Genomic DNA, 26,215 nt, shown 5'->3' with positions numbered 1-26,215 from the left:
GACCTTTCAAGCTTTTTGAGCAGTGATGCAATAGAGTAGTATTTCAGAGAAAAATGGTTATCGAAATTATGCATCCGGTTTTCCCGTGAGAGTTAGTGACTTTCAAAAAAATAGGTCACGTTTAAAAAGGTCACAATTCGGGGGCAGGCGTGGAGGAAAGATGAGTTTCAACTAAGGCCAGGTGGCCTGCAACGGGGTGGGCCGAAGTGAGAGGCCCGGGCTGGGAAAAGGTGCCAGGTCCTTCCAAATTCCCGGTTCCTGGGTTCCAGCTCAGCCGGGAATCACGCAAACCAGCCCTCTCCGAACCGCCGCCTTCGAAGCCTGACGCCGGACACCTTCAGGGAGCGCAGGTAAGGGCGGCCTCTCTAAGGTGGGCGCAGGTGAGCGGCACCGAACGGCAGCCGCCGGGAAGGAGGTGGTGTGAGCGCGGCGGAGGAGAAAGGGAGGGGCCCGGAGCGGGCTGGTGCGGGAGCCGGCGAGCTGGAGAGCCGGGGGGGAGGGGACTGAGAGCAGCCGGTGCCTCTTAAGGAGGCGCTGCTCTCCGCCCGCACGCTGCCTTCTAGCACCCGGGTCGAAGCAACCGTCTCCGAACCGCTTCCTCCAGCCCCGCGGCGTGGGTACGAGGGTCCAGGGTCTTCCTCTCCCCATCAATGTATCTGGGGGCGGGAGGAACGCGTTTCCGAGCACCCCTGGAGGGTCGCGTCGAGTAGGCGCGGATGGGATGGGAAAACGAATACCCCCGCTGCTGTCTGATGCTCAGCCGTCCTCCCCGGAGGACGAACAACGGGGCGCGCACCCGGCACTGGTAAAGTGCAGGTTCCAGCCGCCGAAACTGGGAAACTGTGGCCGGGGGTTTCCTCTGCTTGTTCCCGAGCAACCCGGCGTATGGGGTCAGTAGAGAAAACATTCCCAGGCGCCCACATCGCCCTTCCTCGCACCCAAGCGGCTGGAGCCTGTCTCTCCCAAAGCCTGCGCATTAGCGCCGGAGCCTCTTTAAAGCAGTAGCCCGGGTCGCGGTCACGTGAGGCGGATTCCTGGAAAGTTCCTGGAAAGCGGCCTCCGCAGCAGCCGGGCGGGGCGGGGCGCGGGCGAGGGGAGCGCGGAGGCGGGAGGAAGGCGGGGAGCTAGGGAGGCGCGTCCGACTGGGAAGTCGCGCGCACAAGCCGTTCTGGGGACAGGCGTTTAACTCTTGCCCAGTCTCTCCGCCGCCGCTGCGGCTTGCGGGCCTTGGGTTTCCCCTGAAGCATGAGCCTCTTCGTCCGCAGCCAGCGGCGCTTCGCGGGCCGCGGACGGTTTGCGCTGGGCCCCAGGCGCACAGCCTCAGGATTCTCCCCTGCGCCCGCAGCCCGGGCACCAGAGGAGCTCTGGCCGGGGCTGACGGCAGGTACCGGTGGGGGGGAGCCCCGAAGGCTCCGCCCCGAGAAGGGTCGCTAGGGAGGGCGCCCGGGCGCGGCCGCGTGCGCCAGAGAGTGGCGGTCGGCCTTTGCTTCCGCAGTTTAGATCCGCGAGAATAGAGTCCGAACCGTAGATCTGCCCCGCGGCCGGGTTCTCCTGCCTGTTTCCTCCGGTTCCTTCTCGGCGTCCTGAAGTCTCCGGAGTTCCCCACCCCCACCTCCTAAATTGCCATCCAAATTAACAATCCTAATAATCTGATTTCCCACTCCTCCCCACTGGCCTGCCTCCCGCCCTCGTCCTTTCTTCCCCTCTCTCTTCCTCCTACCTCCTTGGTCGCAGACGGAGGGAAAGCCCGCAGCTGCCCGTGGTGTGTGTGTAGGGGGTGGGGGTTGGTATCCTAGCCCGGAGAGGGTGTCGGACCCGCGGAGGTCAAGACTGTGATCCCCGAGGCTTTTGCCTGTCCTTGGCACGGAGAGCTCGGGCTGCCGCCGTCGCTACCGCCGCGGGCAAGGTTCGTCGCATCCCCAGGCATCTTGTTCCTAAATTAAACGTCAATAGGGGAAGCTTGGGCAGACACACCCCTCCTCTCCCGGGCCCCTCCCGGCTCCCCCGCCCCCTGTGCGCCGGAGAAGCTGCCTGGTGCGGAGGCGGCGGCTGAGGCCGGGGTCGAGGTAAGAGTTCGGCCTTCGCTGTCTGCACGTTCGGCGGCGCTTTCCGCCGCCCGCTTGCACCCAGGCCCGAACCCCAGCGAGGGCCGCGCGCTCGGGCGGATTCCTCGACAGCGCTCGCGGCGGCGACGGCAGCAGCAGCCGCCCGGGCCCTGGAGCTGCTGCCGCGGTACCCACCCCACCTCGCCGCCCTCCACCCCTGCTCCGAGCGGGTGGGGGGAAGCAGGGAAAGCGGAGCGGGGCCCCCTCCCGGGCGGGGATGCGGGAGCCCCGCGGCCTTTAGGGCTGGGAACTAGGTTTGTGCCGGATGCTGCCTCTCGATGGCTCCCCTGCTGAGCGGGGCGTGGGATGGGGTGCCCACTTGGGGATCTCTCCTGTTCTTTCCATTTTATTTTTCTACTTGTCCTTGACAAGAGCCTTTTCCAGTCAGACCCGCAGGTGACTCTTCGCGCACAGCCCCGGGCGGGAAGACACCACTCCCCACCCTTACCCTGTTCCCCCTCAACCCGTCCCCCGCCAACTCGTGTCTTGGATCCTTGCTCTCTCTTTATCCTCCTTTCTCTAGAGCTGGGCCAGGGCGGCAACTGTATGCTTGGGGTTAAATGGTGCGGGAGCACAGAGGCGAAGAAGTCCCCGGGATTTTCCACGTCTCTGCCTGCCCACTCCCTTCACCTCAGGGGTCCAGTTTGGACTGACCCAACCCCCCACTTTCTCTTTGCAGGAGAACTGTGGGTGACCGCGCCTGCGGGGGAGTTTGCCATTCGTCGGCCGGGACCTGGGGAGGAACAACCGGCAGTTCTCCAACCCCTCCCCCTCCGCCACCATTTCGGACTCCCCGTAGGGACTTGTTTTGGGGTTCCCACTGACTTCCAGGAAGGACGCGTGTCCCTTTCTGACCCCAGCTCAGGCGGCCACCTGTCTTTGCCACGGTGACCCTTCCCACATGACCCTGCGGTGCCTCGAGCCCTCCAGGAATGGCGCGGAAGGGACGCGGAGCGAGTGGGGGACCGCGGGGTCGGCGGAAGAACCGTCCCCGGAGGCGGCGCGCCTAGCGAAGGCCCTGCGGGAGCTCGGTCAAACAGGTAGGGATGGACCCGCTGCGACGCGAGAGGGGGTGCGCTTCCCCGGAGACGTGGCTGGAGCTGCGTTGGCGTGGAGCGCAGCTGGGAAGTGGAGGCAAGGTGGGAAGCAAAGAATGGGATGGAACTACTTCCCCTCGCTTTCCGTCCCGGGGGCCGCGAGAGGAAGCCCACACGACTCCTGCTCCTTAGGAATGCGAAAGGAAAGTGGTTCTTGAGGGACACTGAGGGCTGAAGGAGGGCACGGCGCTAGAAGTAGCCTCCTAGGGCGCAGAAACCTTTCCTGGCTTTCCGCAGCTGCTCAGGGATCGGCATTCGAGCTCGAACCCTGGCCGGAGAAAGCTCCCGGCGCCTCCCTTTCCGCGGCGCTGCAAGGGCAGCGAGTGGCCGCCAGCTCCCTGCAGCTCCAGCCGCTTCCGGCTGCCGAGCGAAGCCGTGGCTGCAGCCTGGGATCTTGGTGGCCAAGTCCAGGGACCGACAAACTGCCGCGCGGGAGTCTACGGCGGGTCGGGAGGAGCGCGGCTTCCAGGGGCCGGCGCGCCCGGGGTATTGCTTGCTTCGAGTGCCGTCCTGCCCTTTCGCGCGACTCACGGTCGCCTCTCGGCATCTGAAAGTTTTTTTTTTTTTTTTTTTTGCTAATCATGTAGGCTTTTAAAATCTGAACAAAGTTGAAGTTTTGGTAGTACTAGGAGGCAAGGGAAAAGTCCCCTTGCTTGCGGTCACTTATTTTTCCTTGCGGGGTGTGGGCTTTCCTCAGAGGGGTCGGGGGGTGGGCGGCAAAAAGGGCAGACTGCAGGTTTTCCCGCGCAAGTTTTAAGGGGAAGGGAGCACTTTGTTGAAACTTCTTAAATGCAGCATGACTGCGTCACTTTTGAAACGGGATTGGATCCGGAAGACGGTTTGCAGGCAGTATGAATCCGGAATGCTGGGGCGACCCATGGTTGGGAATTGGATTCGGATTAAAGACAAAGTCCAAAAGCGTTTAGCCAAGAGTGTAAACTTTAAATGTACCGTGCTAATATCAATTGGGGCTTCCCTCATTTGTCAATGACCACCCAATAAGGCTTGTTGTAATCAAAGCAGGCAAACAGTTACTGTGCTAGAACTGTATTTTTTAAACAGGTAAATAGCAGTGCCTTCCAGGGCTTGAGCAAACAAACAGCTTTCAACTGATTTTTTCTCTTGGAGGGTGGGAGGAGTAGTACCAGATATCCAAAAGGTTGCTGCTTTTACTCTACTGGAATCAACTGGGGGTGGGCTTTCCACTCTTTTAAAGGCATGGCTTTTATTTCTAACTTCTGAATTATTTCTAATTTACTTTAAGGTCATGGATTTCACTTAAATGGTGCTAAAAACATTTAGCAAATGTTTTTGTTGTTGTTTCATTAGGAGAAAATCTTAAGATAATTTTAAAAACAGCCACAGAAAGTTATTTTTTAAAAAAGAAACTGGCTTCAGAGTTTGCGTTCATAAAATAAATGGATCCAAAGTTTCATTCAATTCTATGGAAAGTTTGGCATCCTCTGGTATACTTTAATATCCACTTGCAAAATTTTATTTATTTTTATTTTTTATAGAGCTAGAAACACTTGCCAAGTACTTGCCCTGTTCAAAAGATTCTTATAATAACTATTTTACCCTTTTTTTTTTTTCCATTTTGTACAAAAAACCCCAGGATGGTACTGGGGGAAGTATGACTGTTAATGAAGCCAAAGAAAAATTAAAAGAGGCACCAGAAGGAACCTTCTTAATTAGAGACAGTTTCGCATTCAGACTACCTATTAACAATATCTGTTAAAACATCGGCTGGACCAACTAATCTGCGAATTGAATACCAAGATGGGAAATTCAGATTGGACTCTATCATATGCGTCAAGTCCAAGCTCAAACAGTTTGACAGCGTGGTTCATCTGATAGACTACTATGTTCAGATGTGCAAGGATAAGCGGACTGGCCCGGAAGCCCCCCGGAATGGCACCGTTCACCTTTATCTGACCAAACCACTCTACACAGCAGCACCCCAGTCTGCAGCATCTGTGTAGAATCACACCATTACAAATGTACCGGTACCATCTGGGGGACTGCCTTTACCCACAAGACTAAAAGATTACTTAGAAGAATATAAATTCCAGGTATAAAGTGTTTCTCTTTTTCTAAAAACATGCCTCCTATAAGAGGGTCTCCGAATGCAGCTGTGTGAAAGAGAACAAAACTTGAGTTACTGCCCTGGATAACTACACGGAATTCTTTCTAAGAACAGCTGAAGTCAATCTAATTTAAGTGTGTGAAGAGGTAGCTAGGTATTTAAAGTTCCCCCGAATATTTTCACCCGAGTAATGCTTTCCTTCCTAAGCCTGACCGGTTGATCTGTTTAAATTAAAAATAAAATGTACCAAGAAAAGGCTGTAGGAGCATTTTATCAGAATGCCTTGCCTTTCTGGGTTTCTTTCCAGTAGGTCAAAGGTCCTAGTACGGGTGGTAGATAAAGAGCTCCTTCCTCCTAAGAGCACCGAAAAAATGGAAGGAAGTAAGCTGACACCAGCTTAACTTCAATTTTATATACCTGGTTATCAGACTCTATTTTAGGACATGTTATGTTTTGCATTCTGATCTATCTAGGAGTTTTGTTAAAGAGATCCTACTTGTGAGTATTTATCCCTCATTTATGCAAGCAAATCAACCAAAAAAAAAAAAAAAATTTACCATGAAATCCTGTATTTGTCTTTTTACTACATGTATGAACTCTCTCATATGAATGAGTACTGTAGTAATCCACTTAAAGGGAGCCTTATTTCAGAAATACTTCAAACTGGTGCAAAAGAAAAAGACTTGCTCTTTTCCTCTAAGGCTAAAGACAAGAATGTCATGCTATACAGGTGCAACTCAATCTCTGTTAATAAGACCAATGTAGATGTAGACATTTTATCATGTCGAAGTAGCTGTTGTCCCAATCTGTTGCCATTGATTTTTTTGGAAATGGCTTTAGAAATTTCCAAGTTGTCCTTGAATTGTCTAAACCATGGACATCAGCAGTTGTCTCCCTTCTACCGTGTAGAATACTTTGACTTAATTTTCTTCCAGATATAGGGGGATACCTGCCTGTTTTTCAAAGTGTTTATTTACTGCTGTTACTATTTGATTAGAATGTATTAAATAAAAAACCTGACTTTTACAAGTTGCACTGATTACTTTGAATTGTAGAGAACATACACTTTCATGCTATTAGAGGGTTGCCATAAAAACTTGTCAAGTGAAATGAGCCAATGAACCAAGCAAAAGTTATGGGCTGTCCCTGCCCTTTGCGTTTAGGAAAGCATTGTTTAGAAACAACAAGAATGGCTAAGTGGCCTGTTCTTTTACAAGTTGAGTAGCTGTCACACTAATACCCTTGTGTTTCCAAGAACATGGGTTAGAAACTATAGAAATTGTGATGTGGCATTTTTAGTTGTTACAAGTTGAGTAGGCATAAGACAAAATAAAAATTAAATGTTTTAGGGTCATTTTTTTTTCCTACATGGTTTTGTGACTGCTGCAAACATACCACCTTTTCTAAAGTCCAGACACTATTCATTTTGCTGCCGTCTTTTATTTCCTGCACAACTACATGCAGAAGGTGACTTCAGAATATCAGGTGTGTGCCTGGACCGAATTAGAAAATTCAGTTATAAATTATAGTAAAACTTGCTCAAGCATATCTTATCTTATTTTCAGGAAGCTCTTGAAAAACGGTTGTGTGCCTTTAAGGAAAACATAACTATGCATATCCAAACAGCAGAGTCAAACACAAAAGATTGCTAGGTGTGCCTTAGGAAGAATTTTGTTTATAGCCTAATATTTAAAGAAGAGCCAGACTTTTAGGATCTGGCCTATGATGGGGAGATAACCTTTTTATTAGCATGATTGGCATTCTGTGCTTTATTTACCATGTTTCCTCACTGACTACTGTTGTCTACTCTGGAATGTTTGACTTTTCTGGCAAAAATTCCACATGATCAGTGACAAGGGGCTTTGTCAAATTTCTTTAAGGTCTTTTGCAGTGCTAGTGTCATTGTTTTAAACACTCTGCTATTTCTCAGTTATCGAGAGTGGGAGGCACTTGTAAGATTTGAGTGTCCATGAAATTGTGAAAAGTTTTGCCTTATCGCTAGCAAGTGAAAGTTCAGAGGACAGCAAATACATCTCTGGCAGGTGCTGTGGAACTATTGCCTTATTTTTCAATTTTCCCTTTTCCAAGTAAATTGAAAAGAATCAGGAGAGGGTCCTTTTTAAAGATCTTTTTTTTCTTCTACAATTACTAGCATCATTTATTCATTGAGTTTATTGTGTGCCAAGTCCTTGCTCAGCGCTTTTTTACATGCATTATCTCATTTAATCGTTACAAACTTACTGAACAAAGTACAGTGATTACAGGAGGCATGACTTGATTTGTGAGTGAAGAGGCATTCCAGGAATATCCCTGCCCTTTTTATTCCTGGAGAGGAATTGCAAAGAGCAAATTGCTGCCGAACATTTCTACATTGATCCAGCTCAACAGGTTAGGGCAGGCTATAAAAGAAACCCGCTGCCTTTTTACTGCTGCCTCATCAGGAAGGAAAAATGTAGATACCTTAATTAGTGTTGTGCTTTGTGGGATTCTAGTCAGCTTGGCCCAGTAGTTTTTTCCTGAACATTCCTGAAAAGGTAGCTCACCATAATGGTGTGGGGGGGGGGGGGGCAGGGGCTTAACTGTTTTGTTTGGTAAATGATGCCCACAACCAATTGTTGGCCACCCCGTTTTGCACATGGAACAGAAAAGTAAAAGGTACACTTCTCTAAATTATCCTCAACAGAGCCAGGTAAAATATCCAAGGTTCTTTCTATGTGGGGCAGTTTGGGGCATTAATGAGGGTTTTATTATTATTGAAGTATATAGTCTGCAAAACTTATATAGCCCGCAGGATTTAAACTATTTGGATCTGAGTTTCTGTTCTGAGCAGTGGAGTTTTCCATTACCATCACTGTGGGCACTGGTGGCTGCTAATTTTTAGGAACTTGGATTTTTTTTTTAGGGCTTTGGACAGTGGAGAAAAGGCAGCTCGGTTTATGAGTTGAGAGTTCTTTTTTGGTGTGTCAGTAAGAAAGTCTTAACTTCACAGTAATTATGTAATCCAAATAGGTAACAGAATGGGACAGTTGTTTGGGAGTGTTTATTTTCTTGGGAAGGATTTTCTCTGCTTTTAGAAAATTGCACCCTGGTAGGAAAGTAGGAGACAGAGATGTCATCGACATAATCCAAAGGATGGGATGTCCTGAGATGCAGGCCACGCACTGCTGGGCTCTGGGTTTGGGCTAAGGCGGGTGGAGCTGAGTGGCTGCTGTCACAGGCTGACAGCTGGGTAGAGGCTGCTCGGTCTTGGAGGGGTCATTTCTACCCTGTGAAGCAAAGAAGTGTCATTCATTCTAGCCCTTTCCTTCACTAAGAGGCCTGTATTGTCTCCCAACTTAACTTCCAAGAATTTTAAAGGTTGAAACCACTTTCCAGATCACGTATTTTAGTTCCCTCATTTTACTGAAGAAGAATTTCAGACTCAGAGAGGTAGAGATTTGCAACAACAACCAGTAGCCAGCCAAGTTTTGGCAGAGCCAGCATCCGGTATTCAGCATTCAGATATTTTTGATCTCTGGTTTAGTATTTGTACAAGCTGCAGTCTTTTACCCTTTGTTTTAATTATCCATATTCTGCTTTGCTACTCTGGAAGCCTACAGTTATTTTAACATCACACTTCTCTTCGTATAAAATTTAGAAACTAGGGCTTGGCAATACCATGTGGGATGTCAGTCAGTTCTTGGCCCCTGTCACCCCACCTGGAAGAATCAGCTTGTGCTGGGTTCATGATGTCTGGATCTTCTATGGAGTTTTGGATTAATTTTAACTCCTCAACGTTTCTAACCTATTTGCTGTTTTAAAATCCAGTGCCTCTCATCGATGCTGTCTTGTGATCTTATTTCTGTCTCTGTCAGATGTGACTCATACATAGCCAATGAAGCCCCAGTGACGGTGCCCTTTCCAGGCCTCACCAGCGTGGCCCATTCTTTCTTTGCCTGCTCATGGGCATAATGGCGTTGTTAATTCCTGCCTTACTCTCTCCCGATCATAAATTTGCCTTCTTAGCTCATCTGACACAGCCCTGTTCGCAGTATTATCCTCCAGTAAAAAGAGGGTAATTATATTCTCCTTGAGTTGATTAATTGAATGACTTAGAATTCCTTAAGCTTAAATCTGCCTCTTTGTCTTTTTTTAATTCACTTCAGAAGCCAACCCCAAATAGAGCATTTTTGTCACGTGTGTGTTTTGATTTTATTTTTTACTGAAAGTATCAGAGTCTCCTTTTTCACTGGCAACTTGCATTTCATTTGAATGGAATGAAAATACAGTTCATTCCTTCACTTCTCTTGCCCCTCTCCACGTAAGAATGATGCTGTGGTAGGTTTGTCTTATCCCTCCTACGTATGCATACTTTTCTGTATTCTTATCTTCACACTATTTTTATTTTTCCCTTTTACCTCTATGTGGCTTGAATTCAAGTTACTTAACCTTATTACTAAAGTAAAGTGACAACTGTTTCTAGAGTAGCCTTTAAAAATCCTGGAGTTCCAAATGCCTAGACAGTAAGGAAGCTGAAGTCATAGAAGCAAGTATGGATATTCCTTCCTATCCCTGCCTGTGCTTCATCACCAAGGAGGCTGGATCAGCTCGGTGTGGTCACAGAGAATGGGACTCACTTCAATAACCATTTACTGAGCCATAAAAATAAAACTGCTTTCATAGACAACTCTCACTCAAACTCCGTCCTTAACTTAAAGGAACTCTGACTCGCCCTGAAGGTCAGGAGCACATTTTGTGATGAATTACTCGTGGGGCTTTACCTTTGTTAGATACAGAAAGAAAGAAAAGGCAAGCCCGAGACCTAGCAGGAGGGAAGGAAACAATGTCGGCTGCCTCCTCTTCTGTCTAAGCATAAATACCACCACCCAAGCAGTCCTTTTGCTGTGGATGAGAGAGGGAGCCTTCTTTTCCCCACAAGTTAAATCATCACAGAACTTCATAGAATTTTCCTGTATTTTCCGAGCTTCCAGCAGTGTTAAGATATAAAATTTATTTTTTGCTAAATGTTTTTTTCCCCTTCTGGTAATTTGGTGTGCATTTTCCTGTTTAGATTTTGGTGCAGAGAGCTACTGTGATCTTTAAGATTCAGAGAAACATTTTTTCATGTTGATTCTACCCAGAGAAGTTGTTTGATTTCCTATATTAACATCCCCTCTGCCATTGCAATGAAGTTGACCCTTCTTAGGTTTCCAGCATAGCTTCTGTCTCTTCATTTCTATTTCCAGGTTGCGGTCACTAATTCTATATTTGGTCAGAAAGTGTGTTTGTATTTTGCACACCTGATTAGGGCTTCGGCTCTCAATTATCTGTCGTATTGAGGGGCAGAGAGAATGGGGAAGATTGAAACCCATAAACACACCTAACCAACAGTTTCAACTTCCTCCTAATTCTATCTCCTTTGCCTAACAAAAGAAATCAGCTGTTTTTCTGTTGTCTCATTTTATTTTCCTTGTCCATCAGACATTGGGGATGTTACTAAACAACAAACAACTGAAAAAGATGGCAAGAGTGAGAGAAGGGTGATGGAGCATTAGGGGTGTGCTGAAGGCTCTCGAAAGCCAATTGTTAAACACTTAGAAATTTCGCAAGCTACATCATGAGGGGTAAATCATTGGTAGCTTGAAATCAGCCATAGTGTGAGTATTTACAGAAATTGGCTGATGTTACAAAGTAAGCCCCCACTTCCCCAAACCCTATAGCTGATTTATCAGCACACGATTGATCTAGGTATTACATCCTCCTCAATAATTGAGACCACTTTAGAGTAAGATTAGTTTGTTTGTATTCTCCTTTGTAGTAAGTCTAGTGCTTGTAGCAGAATAGGAATTAACATTTCATGAATGAATTTTTTTTTAAAGTATGTATGCCGAACGTATATTGGGCTACACTGCTTCCTACTGGTGGAATAGTCAGTATCTTGATTCATTGTCTTTTCCTGGTGGCTCAGTGGTATCTGAAGGTACCCTTTAAGAGGTTATTAGGAGGAAGGGACTAGACATTCTTTAAGTAATAGAAGCATTGTTCACAACTCTTTTAGCACTAAAACAGATATAGGTCTCTTGATCTGCTTCTAGCTTCATTCATTCGTTTACTTAATTTCCTTTTTTTTATTTCCTCTTTCCAGTATCCCTCCCTACCTTCCTCTCTCCCTGTCTCCTTTTTTATGACAACGTTTGGGTGTCTAATATATTATTCATCAGGAATACAAAGAAGAGTAAGAAATATTCTTGCAGTAGGGAGCTCTTGTAGTTCTATGGGAAGGGATAGAGAGGAGAAGAACTAAAATTTATTAAACAATCTAATGTTTTCCATACCCTGCCCAGCAATTCCATTTAATTCACATGACAAAGTGGCAAAGTATGTAAAGCCCTCATTTTAAAAAAATGAAACTGAGGCTTGGAGAGGTCAAGTATCCTGCCAGTAAGTGATGAGGTCATGATTCAAACCCAAATTTTTGTTGGACTCAGAAACTTGAGTTCTGCCGCTCAGGATACCACACAGTACGGGATCTGCAAACATATGAGCAGTTTATGGCAGGATGCAGTGATAAAAGTGATAATAGCAGCAGAGTGGGACCAGGTACCTGGAGGAATCATCAAAATGTCTGGAGGGGTTAGAGAAGGGAAGTCCACAGAGGAAGGTCCTTGTGTCTGAGTATTAAAGGCAGAAAGGAGTCTTTAGACCCACATGGCAAGGAAGGTCTTTGGCCCAAAAGTTGAAGAAAAGGGGTAGAGGAATGTGGCAAGTGCTCTTTGAAGGTGAGTTGGGGCCAGATCCTGCAGGTCTTGCTGAATGAAGAGCTTCAACTTCATCCTGAAGGCAATGGGGAGCTGGTAAAAGCTTTTTATACAGAGGAGTGAACTGAACTTGACTTGTGTTTTATGCTGTCACTCTGGAGGCCCTTTGGAAAATGGTTTGGAACAAAGCAAGCCTGGAATTCAGGAGACTGGTTAGGTGCAGGACTGCTAGGTGTGTGGAAGGTGGCAAGCAGGCAGTGGCTTGTGAGAAGATGGGTAAGGGTGTGGACCTTGATTCCCCTTCCTTGTTAGAGATTTACAAGCTCAGAGATTTGTCCTAGAGTTTGGGCTTTGGGTCTCATGCAGATGTACACTTCCCTTTGAAGGCCAACTTTCACCCTGGGCAAACTGGGGTAACTGGCACAGAAATATTCTTTCTCAGGAAAGAAGGAAATGGTGGGCAGTGGGCAGAACCTTGAAGTAGGAATTGTAAAACTTGAGGGCTGCTTCTGGTTGTTTGACTTTGGGCCAAGCACTGAACCTCTTGGGGCCTCAGTTTTCTCTTAAGTGGATTGAGGCACTTGCAGCTTCTGTGCTTTTTGATCCCTTCAGGGAGGCACCTCATCTGCCCAGATGGGAGTGCAAATTGGGGTGGCAGTGGGAGAGGAGAGGCAAGCCCTACAGTTCTTTGGAGTCTCCATTTTGACTTGAATTTATAGTGTAGTTTTTGTAGTTTATGCTATAAAATATTCTCATTTATTTTGAAAAAGTAACTTTCTTCCTAACTCTGGGCTTGTTCACAGCTGGAGCCAGTCAACTCAGTTTTTATCCTGATTAGAACTTTGTCTTTTCTGTTGGCTGTGGATCTTTGGGCACTACCCTATAATAAAGAATTTGGACTTGGGTTTTAGATATTGGTTGTGATGGAGAAACAGCAGTCTGATGGGCATCAGCCATTGTTACAATAACTCTTTGGATGAATTTTCATCATCAAAGGAACTGGAGGGTTTTCTTTGTTCTGCCCCCCTGGCTAATATAATCGATGTGCTCCTAGAAAGTTGTGGGCAAAGGACATATTTTTATAACTCATTTTCCCCATTTACATCGATGATTCTCATTTCTGATTGAACCTCAGTGGACAGGGATGCCACTGAGCTTTCTTTTTTCTTTCTTTGTCAGGCAATTAGTAATAAAAACACAAAAGAAAACAAAAAAACCTGAAATGTACTAAGGGAAAATTAAAGGAATCTTGGAGCCTGAATGATCCTCCTCCAATCTAATCTTCTTGCATGTTTGTATTTTCCCAGCTCTGTTTTAAAGTGGGGCACCTCTCCCATCTTGATAGCATATGAGGAGGGTGGGGGTGTGCAGATGTCTTATGCAGAGTTACCTCATTGAACCTGGTGATGACTGAATGCTCCCAGGAGGTTGCTGTGTTGCGTAGGCCATGGGGTCCTCTATTTTCAAAGGCATGACAGTGAGATGGTGTTCTATAACAAACCAACTCTCAAGCCTCCAGGGGACTGAAAAAGAAAAAAAGAGGCTAGAACATTTAGTAATGCCAAGCATTGCACTTGACACTTTACAAATATGACCTCATTTAATGCTCACGACAAACCTTTGAAAGTAGGTTTTTTTTAAAATCTCCATTTTAGAAATAAGGAGATTGGAGCTTAGAGAAATTAAGTGGCCTGTTTAAGCTAACAGGGAGAGCTGGCATTTCAACTCAAGCCAGTGTGACTCCAAATCCCATGCTTTTATTCACTCTTCTATCCTTTTTCTCAATAACTTACATGTGCTTTCAAGCTCTGAGGCCTGTAGCCAGTGTGTGCCACGGTGATATATCATAGGCCATGTACCTTTTAGTCATATGGAATTGATGTTAAGAGGACTATAACCCTTTCTGCCCAATTTGTAATTATGGTATTATTGGGACTTCGATTTCAGAAGCAGTACAAGATATCTCCAAATCCTGTGCACCCAGCTGGAAGGGATCCCTTACATCTGAATTTATACTTTCCTCTCTTCCAGTCACCTTTAGCTTTCTATCCAGTGCAATCATAACCTACCACCTCTTTTCTATCACCCCCTTTCCTTTTCTGGAGGTAATTTATATGAATAATGTATATCAGTAATAATAGATGAGGTTGTGCTGCAGAACAAACAACTCCCAACTCTCAGTGGCTTAACACAACAAATGTTTATAGCTTACACTACATGTCCCTCTTGGGTCAGCAGGGAAGCACTTCTCTTAGTTACTTGGGAGCTCAAGCTGAAGAAGCAGCCACGTCCTTCAATGTGGCTGCCCAGACAGAACTCTGGCCAGAAGTCTGTAAAATGGTGCCACCCAACCAGAAGGGGGCCAGGAAGTGCAGTCCTCCCCTGTGCCCAGAGGGAGGAGAAAACCAGAAGTATTTGGTGAGCAGCAATCACCACCACCTATACCATGGTTTCCCCCACCCTGACCCCCCACAATTGGCTAGTTTGAGCTCTGTGAAACTTTATAGAACACACATAGGCTCGTTAATTCCATTACTCCTCCCCTTGTCTTCCAGTACTTTTTCAGACACTGCAAAATAATTTCTCTCCCTCCTTTGTGTTTGCTTTTTGTGAACCAGAAGCCTTCCGTATTAGAAACATATTAAAGAACTAGAGCTACTAACATTGAAAGCTTCTGAAATGACCAGAAGTCCCTTCTGCTATCCACAAACATTTCTCAGGGCTTCCTCACCCTGCTAAAATTAAACCTTTCCTCCAGTGTCAGTATTCAAGATAAGTTATGTTTGCATTAACCTCTATTGTTCACTTTTTTGATTAATTGGATATACTGTGATAGTATTCAAAAGTAGTATTTTCTTCCAAGTTCCAATTGAATGTGGAGCCTTTCAGGCACATTACAAATTATATAGACTTCTGTGTGCTAAATTGGGCACCTAATCACCGATTTTAATTTGCTTCTGAGGGAAACTGTATTCTAAATTCTGGACAACTGGTTTGCAAACCCTGTTTTAGAACAACCTATTTGTAGGTTAGGGTCTTTTACTACAGCACATGTCTGTATAATCAGAATACCAGATAAATGCTATGCTTCAATAGACAATTATCCTCGACTGCATTCATGGGTTTGTAGCTTTGAAAAAATTAGAATATGAAAAATGTACTTAATTTAAAACTTGATTGAACATAATTCAATCTTTTCCTTCATTTCTCGTTCTCCACTAACCAAACAGGAAACATTAGCATTATCTTTGACCTCTCCCTCTTCATATTTATCTCTTTTATTCTTCCAGTTATTCCTTCATTCATTCACTCAATTGTTCGACAGATATTTACTGAGCATCTGTTTGTGCCAGGTATTAGGCAAGGTCCTGAAGAAAAACGAAAACACACGGTTCCTGCTCTTAAGGGAGATTCTGGCTGGTTGGGGAGACACACATGCCAGCAATTATAGTATAGTAAAATAACTGCTGTAGTGGAGGTATGTACAAAGAGCAGCAGAAGAGAAGAACCACTAGGTCTGACTGAGGGAATCAGGGAAAACACTGGAGAAGAGATGGCTTCTGACACTTAGAGGATGAGTGGGCCTGGCAGAGAGGACATCATGAGGGAGTGAGAGAACACGTTTTGTTTCCAGAAGTTCTACCATTGTGACTTGAGCTTTAAATCCAAAACAGGAAACCACAGGTGATGAGATTGAGTTAGTGATCAGGGAAAATAGCCCCAATGGCTTTGCCTGCCTTTCAAAAGAGTGTGCATTTTTCCCAGGAAATGAGGGAGCCATTGAAGCCTCTTGAGCAGGGGAGTGACCAGATTTGGTGCCAATGTGGAGACCGGCCTGGAGGGGCATGACCCTAGATCATGGATTCTTCACCTGCTTCCTGGACCTGCGAGGGAGCCATGGACCAAATACAAGGGTTCTGTGAACTTGGCTAGAAAAAAAAATAACACTGTATCGTCACTAATCTCTAACTGAAATTTAGCATTTCCTTCAAAGATGAATCCAGGTAACAGATCATAGCAGAATTAGTTAATTTAAAACTTAATTTAAAACTTGATTGAACATAATTCAATCTTTTCCTTGAGTTTGTCACCAGTAGAAAGCAGACATTTTCATATCATATTAAAGTTGATTGCAGGTATCTCAAAACTACTCTTTATGCTTATCACTAAACTGAAGTTACTGTAGTCATTAGATGCAGTGCTACATCTTATTAATGTTAATAAGGAAGCACATATTACCATGTCACAATTAAATTTTTTTTTCATATCTGTTTTTCAATGTAATTTATCTTTTGTAAGACTGTGCGGTTTTGTTTTATGATTTAAACACATTATTCTGAGGAGCCAACAGACTTTGCCAGATTGCCAAAGGGGTCAAAAAAGGTCAGAACTCCTGCACAGGTGATTGGTGAGGCGGTCACTGCAGGCTAAGACAGTGGAGGGAGGAGGACGAGGAGGAAGGACTTGCTAGAATTCTGGAGACAGCGCGATCTTGATAGATCTGGGACATAAAGCAGAGGAGGGGCACCACCCCTCTCCCCCCAACAGGGTTCTGGCTGGAGCAGAATTCTTCCTAATGTTTAGCCTATCTATCCCTTCATTCCCATTGCTATTGTTATTTAACATAAACTTTTATCCTAGTAATACATGTAGCATAGTTTAAAAAAATCTAGTGTGGAAAGAGAGAAAAACAACCATCCTTTGCTCCCCTCCACCTGCCAGTCCTACACTTTTTAAAACTCTTATTGTGTTATGTTCTCTAGCTAGACTGCAAATTCCATGCAGGCAGTACCTTGTAATCCCCACCAAGTTTTTATAGGAGGTGATGAATAAATAACTTTGATCGATTCCGAAGGCACTTCCTGTTTCAAGGTCACCATGTGCTTCAATACTTTAGTTACAGAAGTTACACCAACCTTGATATTGGCTGAGAAATTGTTCTTTTGCCTAAATTCCCATTTTTGTCTTGTCATTTGTCTCCTCGTAAAATAGCACAGAATGTGCAAATTAAAATTCCATTTATTTGGGCTTTCTGGTTATTTTTGCCAAAGTGAGTTTAGTGTAATGGAGGGTTGAATAATGGTCATGCACTGTTAAATCAGCAGTCGAGAAAGTGGATTTGAAATTTATACCTTTTCTTTTCTTTTTATTTCTTTTCTTTCCTCCTTCCACCCCCTCTTTTTTTTTTTTTTTCTGTTGCATGCCCTTGGCAGCAGTTAATTTTTGGTCTTGTTGCCCATGTTGTAGACTGCAAATATAGCTGTACTTAGATTTGTCAGCTTTCTGAAATTCCTTGCCTTGCTTCTTGTGAGGTCCAGGAATGTATAGTTTTGCGGTCTGATGTATTTTGATGGTTGCCAGATAAAATTGATGTCTGGCACTTCTTCTAGGAAAAATACGTTTAGCTGTTTCCAAGTTGATTTGTAGGAACTTAGTGTTATTAGAACTTTGTGGCCGAATTTTTTCTCAAGGGGCAGAAGAAATAAAAGAACTTCAGTTTTGTGTGCTGTTAACAGCACCTTCCATTAGTGCCAACACTGAAAAAAATTGACACAGTACTGGCTTGTTAATATGGACTGACTACAAAAAATAAGCAAGTCTTATTTTAAGACTTTAAGAGTTACCAATACTTGTAAAATACAGTTTTAGTTACTGACAGTATAGACTTGCCCCCCAAACTTTTAGAAAGACGCACTTTCTACCTCGTATTTTCTAAAAACATTTCTCGATCTAGTCACCTGAGAGACTACTCAAGTTAACCTTGAGGTTTTCTTATTTACTGTTCTCAGCTGTTTTTGCTGGGGAGGGAGAACGGAGTTTGGGGAAACGACTGTGGGAGAGTTAGCTTCCCGATTTACACACACAAATCACAGTCCTTTCATTCATTTACGTTATAAATATTTCAAGAGCAAGTAAGAGCTTGTTCATGAAGAAATGAGAGCTACCTGGTACTACGATGAGTTAACTTTTCTCTGAATCTGCTGGCTTTCCCCTTAACAATTATGGGCTGGATGACAAGTTTTTACTTGTTGGCACCGCAGTTAAGCCTCACAATACTCTTGGAGCAAAATGACTAGATATTTTTTTAATGCTTTATTGAAATATAATTTTTAGTGGAGAAAAGATTAGATTTGGGAGAAAATTTTAAGCTACATACCTTCAAACCCTACTTTTTCAAAAGAGCTGACATTTAATCGGTAGCTTTTAAAAGGGGAGGTAAAAACCAAGTTTCCCGTACGAGAGACTGGAAAGGACCTTGATTTACACAGACAGGAGCAGAAATGAAATCGCCCCGGTGGATGTTTCTAGGAACTAGTTAAGAGAGAATGAAAAAGATGGGAGTGAGGAGAAGAACGTGCGCGTGTGTCTGCCTTTCTGCGGGAGAAGGAATCTCACTTTTAGTTTTCGTTCTCTGTAGCTACTTGAGAACTTTCAAATGGAGTTCCTACTGCGGGCAGACTCGTTAATTTCTACGACGCGCACACAGGCTATGAAGAGGGAACTGATCCTGGCGCCGCTGGGTGATGCAGGAGAAAGTTCTTCGTAGCCCTGCTTGAGTGCGGAGCTCAGTCGAGGTGGCAGCTCCACCCAGACCCGTCCCGGGCGTCGCTCGGGTCTCCCAGGATGTTATGTAATGCAGGATCGGAAGAAAGGAGAGGTTTAGAAGCTAACCGGACATCAACGTGTTTACCGCTGGAAAGTGTGGCATTGATAGTAAACAGCTCTTTACCCTTTTGTGCTAGATCTAATGGGTTAACACCTCTTCACGTAGCCTTAATTACCCTGATAAAAATGATGACTGGCTGGGCAATGTGGCTCCTACAGAATGTTTCATAAGAGCATCTGTTTTGATTTTTGTTAATGTGGGGTTAATATAACCCTTTATTTTAAACTAGTTTATTATTATTGTTATTATTATTATTATTATTCCAAAAGTAATACATGCTCATGGTTAAATATGTAGTCAGTTCCGTAGAGTAGCAAGTGAAGAATAAAATTGCCAAAGCCCTTGCCCCACTCCTCAGAGGTAACTATTGTTGAAAGTTGCTCTTTTATTCTTCCACAGTTTAAAAATGCAATTTAAAAGGTGATTTTAAAAAGTATTGAAATCTCTCTTTTTTAAAGGTGACTTAAAAAGTATTAAAATCTCCTTTTTTAAAACAGGTAATTTAAAAATTATTAAAATCTCTTTTTAAAAAAAGCAGCACATACAAATAGTATTATTCTATCCACTCTGCTTTACATTTGCTTTTTAAATTAATAGTTGGGATCTTTGTCCATCTATAAAGCTTTCTACATCTTTATGGTAACACAGAGCTCTACCTTATTTTTTTTAAGCAGGTGCACAATATTCTATCAGAGGAACATGCCATCATTCAACAGGTACAATCAATCCCCTACCAATGGACAGTTAATTTTTCAATAGCATATTTAGTATTGCGATCAAATAAGCTTGCTTATTTGCTAATTAAATGACCTCAAAGGTGAATCTCTATTCCAGAAAGGATGTCTACGAGTTTTAGATGCTCTGCCCGGGGCCTTTAGAATCAGAGAGAGGCCTGGCAGGGCAACCAAGAGAACCTCAGACCCAGATGCTCAGAGGCATCTGGGAATGTGGGGCAGGCAGGTGGCTTTGTGCTTTGAATGTGGAAGGGGTTAAAGCAACTGCCTATCTTTAGAAATCCTTTGGGCAGAATTGGGAAAAAAAAAGTTTTATGTGTATTAATATCTCTAATCAGTTCTGTTCAAAAGACATTTATTAAGCAGAACTATGATAATGCTCCATCCTTTTCCAACTTCCTGCCATCCCCACTCTCTATCCGTTTTCCTAGCTTCCTCTTTTCACTCTCCCCCATACCAACTACCTATTCTCTGCTCCCTCTTCGTTGTGATATCTGAGAGGTAGCCAGTTCTAGGAGCAAGAAGATTGACTTCCTACAACTGAAAGGTGCTTCTGGAGAGGGTATTAGCTTTGTCTGTGGTTGTTCTGACAGCATCTGGACTCTAATCTAGATCCTGACCCCAAAGGGATATTTGATCTGTTTATGCCTCCAAATGCTTGAAGCATTCCACCTATACGGAAATCTTTGCAGTTAAAACCCATTAATTGATGAAATCAGATACCAAGATATAAGTTGTTTCAAAAAAAACTTGTGTTTTAAGTTGCTATTAAATCGATATATAAATAATCATAATAGCATGGCCAAATACCTTTTAGATTATAGCCAACTCTTTGGAAATTACACAGCATGGCAAGTATTTTCTTTTACAAATTACCTATTTCTCTGGGAAATGGTTTTTTCAAAACCCAGCTCTTCTATCTTCGAAACTCATCTTAAACAAAGACAGTTACATCAGAATAGGATCTTGGTATCAGTAAATACAAAACAAAACCTAAAATAAAATAATTTTCCCATGTTAGTCCCATTAAGTCAGAAGCTCTGTGGCTTTATGAGCATCTCATAAAATTATCGTACAGAGACTTATGCCTTAAAATAAAAGAAATAAATCAACAGGCATCGAAAGCCTATCTAATCAAAATACTTAATTTCAAACCACTGTTTTCAGTAATACATTAGAAACCAGCAGGAAGAGAGAGGTGAAATGTGTTGTTCCATGTTGTCCTTAAATAGAATGTTCTCTGCAACTGGCAGGAAGCACCTGGGGAATTATTTGCTTTAAAAATTTGGAAAAAAAATTGTTTTTAAAATAAGAAGGAAAAAATAAATTGGTTTCTAAGTTCAGGTACTTTTACCAGTTTCACACAGACATTTTTATAATCTGAATTTTGATGATAATGAATTCAGGTTAATAATACATTTAAATTTAAGGGAAAATGTAGGTAATTTCAAGATTGGAAATTGAGATAGGAAATTCTGATGTAACTCTAAATCTCCTTTTTTTACCCTAACTGACATTGACTTTCACCGTTTCAGTACTTTCATTTTTACAGCTCTTTACATATTCTGTAAAAAAGCTTAAAAGTGAAACAAAGATGTTTCATAACTACTATAATTTCTACTAACAAAATTTTCTAACTTTTCAGTCCATTAAGACTTGAGAAAACATTCTTTCCCAAATCTAGCCTTTAATTAATAATTGACTAATGAAGTTGATATGATTTTCCCATTTTTATTTTCCACAATAAGAAATATTTTCATTCCTTTTATTATTATTATTATTTTTTACTTCTTTACATATAATTCTTTGTTTTTTTCCTTATATAATGAATATGAAATTACTTTATTGTAGAGATCTCTCTTGTTCTGACAGTTGATAATATACATACCCATTTACCCATGTTACTAGAAAGGATGTTATATAAGGGACTTGGTATGGAATATCAGTTCTTGAACACTGGACGTTAAGTGAAAAATTTGTATTTGAAGGTCTTTGATCTTTGTTTTTTAAATAATAAGGATTAAATAAGAATTTCACCATAATCTAGCCTGTACTTGAAGCAAGTTTTGCTACATTTTTTGATATGTCAAATTGAATAATCCAACTAGAAACACAGGATACGGATTCTTCCTGTCAGCAATATTTTAGAAGTAGGGATTTATTAAGAGTTCTTTTATTACCTCAACTTCATTACTTTTGCGAAATACGTGAGGGGTATTAAACTTAGATTTACTAGTGTACTTAAAATCTTTTCGATATGAAACAAGCACTTTTTGTCTGATTTAAAAGCATTTGTGAGGGGGGATGCTTTTGGAATCTCACTCATTACTGAAAATAAAATATGCTCAATTTTTATTTTCTTTTTACAGTAGACATTTATTTTATTGACTCCAAGCCAATAGTCAACTTTAGGAAATATTTCACTTGTTATAACTAATTTTTATGATTTAGTTTTAAAAATGAATTGCATTTTAGCTTTTTTTCCTCCCCTTTTAGATCCCTGACATTATTTTTGAAGACAGGCTGCAGACCTTGTCACTATAAATTTAGTTGAAAGACCAATTTTTTTTCTACCATTTTTTGTTGTTCTGACTTCAGAATTTTAAGTGGGGTTGTTGTCAACTTTAATGTGTCTTTTGATAAATAAATTTAGTCTCAAATTTCTTGCCCGCGCGCTTGTGTATGTGTGTGTGTGTGTGTGTGTGTGTGTGTGTGTGTGTCCGTCCCTAGAGCTGGAATGCTTTTCTTCGGCCAACTGAAAGTGAAGCCTGGTCCTTCTCATCTCACAGATTAAATCTGGTTTCACTAGTTTTCAATTTAGTTTGTTCTTGACTAAAAGAAAAGAAGTACCCTCATTTTACCTTTTAATTTAAGCAATTACAATCTATAGCCTCACTGAAAAAAGTCTTTGGGAGCATTAGATATTTAGCTATTTTGGGCTTTGTGTCTGGTTAATCTGATAGGGTCTACATTCTTTTGGCATTTTATTTTATGTTATTTATATTATTTTATTTTACTTTCTTTTTTCTTTTTCTTTTCTTTCTTTTTTTTTTTTGGTGGGAGTATGGTTCTCCCAGCTACTTTCCAGTAGCAAATAGAGGGCATAGGTAATCACAGTTATTTTGAGTTTTCCTTACCCTTCCACCCTGTTCTCACCCTTACCTCCACTTACCCTCAACTTAGTACTTCTCATTATGAACCTTCACGCTTCACCTAACACAAAAACCTGGTTACATGGTTGGACAGCATCATGCATGGAAGGGTCCTTGGGACAAATAGTAGATGTTTTTGGATTAATCTCAGAGGTATTAGGCTGTGTTTCTTGACTTTAAACTGAGTTCTTACTATGTTCCAGGTTTTATGCCAAGCACTTTACATATACAATTGGATTTAACCCTTACAACACCATGTCTGGCATATAATTGTATTGTTCCCATTTTGCAGATGAGGAAACTGAGGATCAAAGAGGTCAAAGTAGAAGGCCATCCCTCTACTAAATGAAGGAGTTGAAATTTGAACCCAGGTTATTTAATTTTAATATCTCAGACCTTAAGCTATGCTATGCAGCTGAGTTACTAACTGGGAAATTGCTGTTATATCAGAGGACAAAGAAAGGGTCGCTGAAGTACCCAGGCCCAGTGAATAGATTGTTCAAAGAAAACTGCAGTTTCTACAGGTCTGTCTATTCTGCCCCATATACCACCTGCCACAAATTGCTTTTCTTCTTGGGGTTCTCACTTGTCTTATCAGCAAAATAGAAATAATATTATTCTAGGTGGACTACACATCTCTCTCTTTAAAAAAAACTTTTTATTTTGAAATAATTATAGATTCATGGGACAAGGCAAAGGTAGTACAGAGAGAAACCATGTACCCTTCACCCAGTTTCCCACACTGTGCATCTTATGTAACTGTAGCTCATTAGGGAAACCATGAAATTGACACCAGTGTAAAGTGTATGTATAGCTCTGTGCCATTTTATCACCTCTAGACTAGGGTAACTGCCACTGCTATCAAGCTACAGAACTATTCCATCACCAAGATCTCCCTCGTGCTTCCCCTTTATAGTCTCACACATCCTTTGCCCTCTCCCACATCCCTACCCCTCAGCAACCACTAATTTGTTCTCTATCTCTATAATTTTGTAATTTAGAATATCTCTCTTTTTAAAAAATAGTTGCATTTTTCATTATGAAATATTTCAATCAGAAAAGTACAAGGAGGACTTTAACAATCCTTATATAACCACCACCCAAATTTAACAGGAAACCAGATTTAATCGGTGCTATCGTCTTTCCTTCACAATTAAAAAAAAATCACGAATTCGGCTTAAGGCCTCTTTGTTCCACTCTCTGATCCTCTTGACCTCCCACCTTCCCCAGAGAAACTCTACTGCAGAGTTACTGTGTACCACTCCTGTCCATGTTTTTTATCTGTTGCTACGTAAGTAGGTGTGTATAAATACCCTAAGGTATAGATTTATATATTTTGGAAAGGTAAATAAGTTAACAACAAATATTTATTGAGTGCCTACTATGTGTTCAACCCTGTTCTAAGACCCTGGGAATGTGGTGGTGAATAAGGCAAAACCCTGGCCCTAAATATGTAAACAAATGAGCTAATTGTAGGGATCTGTAACTGCAGATGGGTGGAGGGGGGTGAGAGGGTTGGCAGGTTCTGAGGAAAGGCCTTGCTGAGGTGGTTGTGTTTAAAATCAAAAGCGAACTGATAAGAAGGAACCACCCAAACCAAAGGAACAGTCAGTGCTGAGCCCCTAAAGCAGGAATGAGCTTGCGTATATATACAAGAAAGAGCAGGAAGGGCTGGGTGGCTGGGGCAGTGGAAACGTTGAGGCGCCGGGGTGGTCAGAGGAGGAGGGGTGCAGATTTGGAAGGGCAAGCAGGCTGTGGTTAGGAGTTTGGATTTAATCTCCATTGTGGTGAAAAGTCATTGAAAGGTATAAGCAGGGATATGATATGGTTGTCATGCCTAAGAAGGGACAAGAATGGGAAGCAGTTAGGAGGTTGATACAGTTTTCCAGGTAAGAGGTCCACTAGGGGAATGGTGATGCCTTCCAATAAAATGAAAAGTCTTGGTCCTACCTTATCTTTCTGCCATTTGCCTTTAGGATTCAACATTGTGTTTTTTTATTTACTTATGCTGATACTTGTAGACATAGGTATGTATACTCTGTTGTATGAATATACCAAATTTTCTTCATTCGTTTTCTTTTTAATAGATTTTAAAGATATTTCTAACTTTTGCTCCTACCCGCAGTTTGTAAAAAGCATCCTTATATACGGATCCATGTGGATAGGATATAAGTGTTTCTCTGAGATATGCATCTAGCGATAGAATTGCTGGGGTCACTTAGGTATGCTCATTGTCAACTTTGTCAGTTCGATTTGCTTTTCAAAGGGTTTGTACTAATTCATAGTCTCTAGCTGTGTAAGAAAAATTCCATTTCCCCAAATCCTCAACACTTGGTATTGTGCTTTTAATCATTGCCAATCTGATGGATATGAAATGGTATGCTAGTGTCACTATAATTTGCATTTCCTGATTACTGGTTTCTATGTTTATTAGCTCTTTAGGTTTCTTTTCTTGTTCCTATCCTATGCTCTCTTTCCTAGTGGGTTGTTTTTCTTTTTGATTTGTAGGATTTTAAAAATATATTCTGAACAATAATAATTTGTTGGGTTTATGCATGGAAGTTTATAATTTTAATTTGTTTAATTGCAATTTTATCTCTGTCAAGTTTTCTCATAGGCATGAATCCATGGGCTTTCTATTCTTTTGTGTTCTATTTGTCTGTCTTCACACACCAATGCCATTCTTCTGTAATTACTATAGCTTCATAATAAGCCTTGCTATCTGGTGTGGTGAATTGTCTTTCTTTGTTTTTCTTCTAAGTTATCTTGGCCATTTTTGTCCTTTAGTCTTTGATATTAATATAAGGATCAATTTGTCAAATGCCATGAAAAAGATACTGTGGGTTTTAATTGTAATTGCAATTAATTTATAGATTAATTTGGCTTTCCAATTAATCTCAAAAGCTCATCTCTGAGCCATCCCATCCCATACATAGTTGTGGTATGTCCTTTCATTTATTTAGATCTTCTTCTAGGTGCCTCAATCAAGCTTTACTCCTTAACGATCTTGTATTTAGATTGTTAGATTTGCTTGTAAGTTCCCTTAAGTTTTTGTTGCTATGCTAATGGAATATTTTAAAAATTATACCTTCTATTAGTTTTTTTGCTGGTATATGGGATCATTATTGATTTGTGCATATTATTTGTATCACCAATCTTGCTGAACTCATTAATTCTAATAGTTTGAAGAGTCTTCTGAATTTTTTTTTTTTGGTAGTCAGTCACATTGCCTGCAAATAATTTTTATTAGCTTTTTTTTTTCTCCAAAGAACCAGCATTTAGATAATCTCTTTAATTTTTTTCAGCACTCTAGGATCCGTGTTTCTAGTCCATGCTTTTGTACGATGTGTGGGTAAAAATTAAGCATGGGTACTCATTCCTGATGCATTATATAATTTCTTGATATAGTGTATATATGCCCATCTCCTTCTCTATTGAAATGAAATTCCCATAAAAATTGATAACAAAAATATAAAATATATAATAAAAATACAAATTTTAAAAGAGATTGGGCATCATTTACCATGCTTATAATCTTGCCACCAATGTAGCCTCAGACGAAGATGTACATATTATTCATTGCAAGCTGTGGGTCAATAAGAAATGACAAAAGAATATTATGTCAGTCCTCAGTATT

At 42.2% G+C, this 26,215-nt stretch overlaps 1 protein-coding gene and 1 long non-coding RNA gene across 2 annotated transcripts in view; both read left to right on the top strand.

Moving 5' to 3' along the window:
- The first annotated feature begins 1,143 nt into the window (after positions 1 to 1,143).
- On the top strand, positions 1,144 to 6,314 carry SOCS2 (suppressor of cytokine signaling 2). Its single transcript, XM_037847548.1, is given in 8 exon segments — positions 1,144 to 1,384; positions 2,785 to 3,145; positions 4,818 to 4,828; positions 4,830 to 4,904; positions 4,906 to 5,160; positions 5,162 to 5,191; positions 5,193 to 5,219; positions 5,221 to 6,314. Coding segments are annotated over 7 exon segments (597 nt in total). The 5' UTR covers positions 1,144 to 1,384; positions 2,785 to 3,006; the 3' UTR covers positions 5,281 to 6,314.
- An 18,012-nt stretch (positions 6,315 to 24,326) lies between these two features.
- Positions 24,327 to 26,215, top strand: part of LOC119542003 — a 38,071-nt gene continuing 36,182 nt past the window's right edge. Inside the window, exon 1 of the long non-coding RNA XR_005218399.1 lies at positions 24,327 to 24,467. This is a non-coding gene — a long non-coding RNA (uncharacterized LOC119542003). The remainder of the gene's footprint in view (positions 24,468 to 26,215) is intronic.

This window comes from Choloepus didactylus, chromosome 8 (genome assembly GCF_015220235.1).
Source record: "Choloepus didactylus isolate mChoDid1 chromosome 8, mChoDid1.pri, whole genome shotgun sequence".
Classification (NCBI taxonomy): Eukaryota; Metazoa; Chordata; class Mammalia; order Pilosa; family Megalonychidae; genus Choloepus; species Choloepus didactylus.
This window is presented reverse-complemented; position numbering and strand designations above follow the sequence as displayed.